Genomic DNA, 7500 nt, shown 5'->3' with positions numbered 1-7500 from the left:
GCGCTCAGTGTGTGTGTGTGTGTGTGTGTGTGTGTGTGTGTGTGTGAGCAGAGCTGCACCTGTCTCTTGTATGTCTCCAGCTGCGCTCAGTGTGTGTGTGTGTGTGTGTGTGTGTGTGTGTGTGTGAGCAGAGCTGCACCTGTCTCTTGTATGTCTCCAGCTGTGCTCGAGCGGCGTGGGCCTTGCGCAGATCTTCCTCCAGTGTCACGGTGTTCTGCATGTAGCTGGTGTTCTTCTCCTCCAGCAGCTTCACCTGCCGCCTCAGATCACCCAGATCCTCCAGCTTCTTCTTATACACCTCCACCTGCGCCTCCAGCTTCGACACCTTATCAGACGAGTGCCTGACACACACACACACACACACACGTTCGTGACTCATGCTCAGCGCTGGCTCTCTGTGAGCTCAGGTCTGTCTCTCACCTCAGCACGTCCATCTCATCTTTGAGCGACTGCGCCTCCTCGGCCAGAGACGTCAGCTCCTCATTCTGACCTCTGACCTCCATCAGCTCCTTCTCCAGCTCCTCACAGCGGATGCGGTAATCATCTTTAGCCGCTTCCAATCTGACACACACAGACACAATAACGTGCTGTCAATCACACACCTGATCATCTCAAATATATTCACATCAGTATTTCACAACAAATGAACATACACTATATGGACAGAAGTATTGGAAGCCCCTTCTTTAGAACAGATAAAGGCACTTCCAAAACTGGAAATGAAGATGGAAACATAATTCATGTATTTAAAACTTGTATTTGCATCTCTGTTGCATCAGTTTTGGAAGTGTCCAAAAGTCATCAGTTTCTGGATCGAGGTCTGTGTTTAAAGTCACAGCAGACCAGTCAAGTTCTTCCACACTGACTCGATCAATCACTTCTTTCTGAACCTTGTCTTATACACAGAGCCACTGTCAGGATAGAATATAAGACTCCTGTCCAAACCATTGCTGTGAAATCAGAAGCACACAGTTCACTAGAGTATCATTATAAGATTTGAACTCATGGAAATTACTAAAGTAGTCAAACCTGCTCATTAGAAGGGGTGCCAATACTTTTGGCAATATGTATATATGTATATATATATATATATATATATGTATATATATATATATGTATATATATATATATATATATATATATATATATATATATATATATATATATATATATATATATATATATATATATATATATATATATATATATATATATATATATACAGTACAGACCAAAAGTTTGGGCACATCTTCTCATTCAAAGAGTTTTCTTTATTTTAATGACTATGAAAATTGTAGAGTCACACTGAAGGCATCAAGGGCTATTTGAGCAAGAAGGAGAGTGATGGGGTGCTGCGCCAGATGACCTGGCCTCCACAGTCACCGGACCTGAACCCAATCCAGATGGTTTAGGGGTGAGCTGGACCGCAGACAGAAGGCAAAAGGGCCAATAAGTGCTAAGCATCTCTCGGGGAACTCCTTCAAGACTGTTGGAAGACTATTTCAGGAGACTACCTCTTGAAGCTCATCAAGAGAAAGCCAAGAGTGTGCAAAGCAGTAATCAAAGCAAAAGGTGGCTACTTTGAAGAACCTACAATATGACATATTTTCAGTTGTTTCACACTTTTTTGTTAAGTATATAATTCCATATATAATTCCACATGTGATAATTCATAGTTTTGATGCCTTCAGTGTGAATCTACAATTTTTATAGTCATGAAAATAAAGAAAACTCTTTGAATGAGAAGGTGTGTCACACATATACACACATACAGGGCTCGACATTAAGCTTTTACATGTTCCTTTGAACAAGTAAATCAGTCATTCACTTGTCAGAGTAAAAAAGTTACTTGTCCGGGGACATAAAAGGTGTTTTATTTTTTTGTATTCATTGATTGATTTTTATTCTGAAGCAATAGCACGTGTGTGATATTTGCCTTAAATTGATTGCAATTACACTTTTTAATTTTATGAAGGACAATATTTTCTAAACCTGATTAAATGTACATGTCACCATTTACGTCAAATTCTTTAATACATTAAACAAGCATAATAAGACACTATATGGTTGTTACTATCCAATTGAAATCAGTAACAAACTCCATCTTTCCACTGCAGAGGAAACACAGAAGCTGGATCGAAAGTGCCATTTAGATGTTTTTTTTTTATTTATTTTAGTCATTAAGCAGATGCTTTTATCCAGAGCGACTTACAAATGAGGACAATAGAAATGTATTTACTCAGACTGTTTAATGAAGATAAGAGGTTCCATAAATTCATTTACTAAATTGCAAATGCATAAATAATGTTATTAGACTAATGTTTTACTTTTTTTGACATACAATTAAGAAATGTTGGAAAAATGTAATAATATTTTTAAATATGAATTTAAACCACCAGTAGGCAAGTCACTGTCTTAATGAGTGAATCATTGATTCAACTGATTCATTCAAACGGCTGATTCATTCAATAATTGAGCAAGTGACTGTCTTTATAAATGGCTCACTGAACCATTGACTCATTCAAAAATGCTGAATCATTCAGTAATGAAAGTAATGTTCAGTAATGTTGTGTGTTGCTCCGAGATGCGCGACTGTTCTGCCATGGCTTAGTTTAGAACTATTTTTGTTAGTGAAATGGAGCAAAAACGATTCATAATCGGTCTAAAAATGTAAGTCTGTTAATATTACTTATTTAACTAAAGTTGTATAAAATCAATATAAAATTTTCAATCATGCTGAAAGTTGGGAAAACATGTCTCTTTGTTGTGTGAGGTTGCGTATATAGAATATTTATCTTTTTTCTACCACAGTATGCTTGTTCATGTTTGTTTCTTTTAGGGATGGGCGTTTTCTGCAAATAATCACATTCGAATATTTGAGCTCACAAAAAAACGAATATTCGAACATTCGTTTATTTAAATTAAGTTTAATGAGACAGACGTTATTTTTCAGCAACATTTATTGTTTCCGTCATTTTGAACAAGCTTACACACAATAAGCTTGAACATTACACATCGTGTTTTGTAGCTGAAAACCTTTAACAATGCGTGCAAACAAACAAAAGTACAGATTAAAAGCAAAAAAAAAAAAGTGAACAAAGAAAAAACGTAAAGCAGCCTGCAGCAATTAGGCTATTGTAGACCGTAGCCTACACTTAACTTTGAAACTTTTAAACTGTCAGCAAATCTTTTTTGCTTTTTCTTCTATTGTTTTACATGTTCTTGTTAAGAAACACGGGCATTTAAACATGATCGGGGGAAAGTCGGCTCCTTAGTCTGTTAACAATAAGGCCGGCCGCGGAGAAAACACGCTCTGACGACACAGACGTAGGTGGGACTCACAAATAACGGTGTGCTAAGCGAATACATTTTGTGAAGCGCTTCGTGTTTTGGTTTCACCACTGAATGGGATCCTCATCTGGAGGAATACATGGCTCCAGCAAGAACTGTTCCCACTCGTCTCGGCTGGACTCTCTGTAATCATCGCTGAAGAACTGCCTCAGCCTTTTCCGACGAGTGGGCATTGCATCCTCTTCATCGTGGCGACTGCATCCGCACCACTCGCATCAAGGAAAATGTTCTGATAATGTTCAAAAAAATTTTTTTTCTTACTTCTCTCATGTTTTCATCGAGAAACCTGAGATGTTTGTGCCGAGGGTCTAGGGCAGAACCGAGAAGAGGAGTTTTCACTGCATTCTCCGTTAGTGGCGTTTATTCGTTGCTTGAGAGATGCCGCAACAATGTTCTTGGATCACTTTCTGTGATTCTCCACGGCATATTTGAAGTACTGTAGAAGACCGCAGTTCTTAGGGCCGGTTCAAATATCGCGTCTTTTGCACGCTCAAGTTCGTTATCTTCGGTGAGACGCACCCGCTTTTTCCAGGCGCGTCCGCACCGCATCGAGTTAAAAACATCTCAACTTTTCAGAATGCTGCAAGCGCACCGCAGGTCATGTGACAATAACTAAACATTCAGCTTCATCCTCTCCTGTAACAACGTTGAAAGCTCAGCCAAGATGAAGGAACAGCTGATCATAGCTGTATATGGATTGCCATTTTGAAATAAATTTAGTAGCAGAGCTACTGCAAGCGATTTTTTTTGTGCTGCAAATCCATTTATCCAATTTCCGCGTCTTCATGGAGAGAGCACGTCATTGTTGCTTAGCAATGGCAGACGCCTCAGGAGCGCTTCTGCACGAGCGCTTCTGGAAAGGAGAAAGCGGCGCGACTAGCATTTTCCACGTGTTTTTAGGCGCGATATGTGAATGGCCCCTTATTCATTCATTAATTATTTTTTGCTTGCATACATCTTCAAATATGCCATGGAGAATCACAGAAAGTGACCAAATTAGGTTTTATTGTTAACTTTTTTTTTTTTTTTTGCGAAATTCGAAATATCATTTTTATTTATCGAATAATTAGAGCAGAACGAATATTCGAATGTTCGACTATCCGTGCAACCCCTAGTTTCTTTGTGTGTGCTGTTGATTTATCTGTGAGTCAGACCGGCTGCACGAGCCTCAACAGACAACAACTTCTTGCTACTGGGGTTCCTCAAGGCTCAGTACTTGGACCACTTCTCTTCTCCATCTACATGACGTCATTAGGATCTGTCATTCAGAAGCATGGCTTTTCTTAGCACTGCTACGCTGATGACACCCAACTCTAATTCTCAGCTGTTCGCATTTCAGCCTGTCTGAGTGACATCTCTAGCTGGATGAATGACCATCACCTTCAGCTCAACCTTATGAAGACAGAACTCCTGGTGATTCCAGCTAACCCATTGCTTCATCACAACTTCTCTATACAGCTGGGCTCATCAACCATTACTCCTTCCAGGACAGCCAGAAACCTAGGAGTTGTGATGGATCATCAGTTAAGCTTCACAGACCACATTGCTACAACTACCCGGTCCTGCAGGTTTGCCCTATACAACATTAGGAAGATTAGACCCTTCCTGTCAGAGCAAGCCACCCAACTTCTTGTCCAAGCTCTTGTTCTCTCCAGACTGGACTATTGTAATGCTCTCCTGGCTCTTCCTGTGTGTACTGTCAAGCCTCTGCAATTGATCCAGAATGCAGCAGCGAGGGTTGTCTTCAATGAGCCAAAGAAAGCTCACGTTACTCCGCTCCTCATCAGGTTACACTGGCTACCAGTAGCTGCTCACATTAAATTCAAGGTACTGATGCTTGCCTACAAGACCACCACTGGCACGGCACCAACTTACCTAAACTCACTAATTCAAACTTATGTGCCCTCCAGAAGTTTGCGCTCTGCAAGTGAACGACATTTTGTGGTGCCATCCCAAAGAAGTTCAAAATCACTCTCACGGACCTTTTCCTGGACTGTGCCCAGCTGGTGGAATGACCTCCAGATCTCAATTCATACAGCTGAGTCTTTACTCATTTCCAAAAACCATCTAAAAGACACTTATTTTTCGCCAGCATTTAACCAACTAATACTAGTTTTCTTTTCTTGTCTTTCATTTTCTTATATTTTAAAAAACCACCTAGCTATGTGTTCTGTACTAGACTAACTGAGACTTGTCATGGCACTTGTATACTGTTGTTGTTCTCTTGTTGTCTGATTGCTTCTATTGTTCTCATTTGTAAGTCGCTTTCGATAAAAGCATCTGCGAAATGATTAAATGTAAATGTAAATATAACTGATGCGACCTTGATACGGTCAATACTTTATCCGTTATTAGTCACCGTTTACACTGAAAGTAATAAAATCAGAATCACTCTTGCCAAAGTTTCGGTGCCGCCCTAGTTATTGTTTTTAATTAAAATTTTAAACAGGTTACTTCTCCGGTCAGGTAAGTACAATTCTCTTTCATTTGCCCCTTCACAAAATCCACTTGTCCCGGACAGGCATTAATATCGAGCCCTGATATATATATATGTTTTTGCCTTACAATAATGAAATTTCATTTTTGATTTAGTTCACGAAGATGTCATTTTTAAATGTACAAATCTTAATCAAGTTTTCCTCAGATGGAGATGAAAGCCTGTGTTCAATCAGACTGTGATTCCCGTGATATAACAAGCAACAGAATGAATGTGTGAAGTACAGCTCAGTGCGAGAGATCCCGAAGCCCTTTGTGAGGTGATCCCGTGATGATATCTGTACCTCCACTGGAGCCGAGACGGCAGAGACACACACTGCCAGCTCAGCTGAGACTCGTCCAGAGCGCTCGTCCTGTCATTACACAGCACACAGGCCGGTCATTACAGCGCTGACCCCACAGCAGATCAGCAGAAGCACAGGACTGAAGCGCTGGGGTCACACAGGACACTCGCTCAAGGCTAACATCTCAGGGCCAGGTTTAATAAACAGGGCAGATTATATTAAAGAACACCGACCCAAGCACTAGCAGAGCTGATGCTCATCAGGTGCGGCACAGGCACTAAATAGTTAATGCCACAAATACCAGTTATTTAATCTGAATACTCTCTTCACATAAATGTTGTGTCGGAACGTGAAACTCCTACAAATGCATATTCAATAGCTGTCCAGTCTCCTCATGTTTATTTCAAATCAATAATGCACTGCTTTAATAACAATGAAACCGTGTGTTAGATTAGAGTTAAGAGGCTTTTAATCTTCAGAGCTCTGGAACAAGCACCCGAGAGAGCGATCAATAATCTCCTGGAGTTCAAGCAGAAAGACTTGACTGGACCACAGCCGCGGTCTGCTCTCGGAGATCTACACGATCAGTTCAGATTCTTATCCACAGACATTTATTCTGGCTCTCTTTCTGCTGCTGAATACCATGAACAAAAATCAGCCAGCTACTTAAACACTGGACTCGAGTAAGAGCTGACAGACAACTAAACTAAATCTGATGCAATTTATGATTCATGAATGAATGATTCAAAGATTCACTCATTTCATTACTGGATGAATCAGTGTTTTTGAATGAATCTCTTGAATGAATGATTCAAAGACTAAATTTTTTTTTTACTGCCTTTTTTCCAACCTAAAAAATAAAAAAATGAATAATGTACACACTGGAATTGATAGGCGGAACTGAATGTTTAATTTTCATCTGTTTTTTATTAATTGTTTTGTCATCTGTCCCCATCAAAACGCTTGTTACGGATGCACAAATGCAGTGATGCGCGAGTCAATGTATAAACAACCCGCACCGACCGATGTTTTCAACTAACCCGCCAACTCGGACCACAAAAAAAAGAAAAGGAAAATATTTTACCCGACCCACTTCCTGACCTGCATTTAAGTAGTAAATGCGTCGCCCCTTTATATTAATTTAATTACTTAAATAGCCTACAGGATAATAAGCGTTATGACCACACACATAAGGTTTGCCACAGAGAACCGGTTAAAGTAATGATTATGAATGTGTCTAAATTAGCAAGGAGACATTTAATTGTTTAGTAATAAACTGGTGTTTTCTGTGTCGCTGCTAAGATGAAGTTGATGATGTGGACTCGCCATGAACGCCACATTTCATATGGATTACATAATCAGAGAGTAA

General features: G+C 39.8%; 1 protein-coding gene across 5 annotated transcripts in view; it reads right to left on the bottom strand.

Annotated features, from left to right (window-relative positions):
- hook3 (hook microtubule-tethering protein 3) overlaps positions 1 to 7500 on the bottom strand; it is a 47411-nt gene that overhangs the window by 22326 nt on the left and 17585 nt on the right. For 3 of the 5 annotated variants that reach the window (XM_059549311.1, XM_059549313.1, XM_059549312.1), the window contains 2 exons: positions 421 to 561; positions 140 to 341 (listed from right to left, as the gene is read on the bottom strand). In XM_059549311.1, coding sequence (XP_059405294.1) covers positions 140 to 341; positions 421 to 561 — 343 coding nt within the window. Of the gene's footprint in view, positions 1 to 139; positions 342 to 420; positions 562 to 6131; positions 6201 to 7500 lie in introns of all 5 variants that reach the window. The other 2 variants (XM_059549309.1, XM_059549310.1) reach the window with 1 other exon arrangement.

Source organism: Carassius carassius, chromosome 5 (assembly GCF_963082965.1).
Source record: "Carassius carassius chromosome 5, fCarCar2.1, whole genome shotgun sequence".
In the NCBI taxonomy this organism is placed as follows: domain Eukaryota; kingdom Metazoa; phylum Chordata; class Actinopteri; order Cypriniformes; family Cyprinidae; genus Carassius; species Carassius carassius.
Note: the sequence above shows the minus strand (reverse complement) of the source record. Positions and strands in the feature narration are given on the sequence as shown.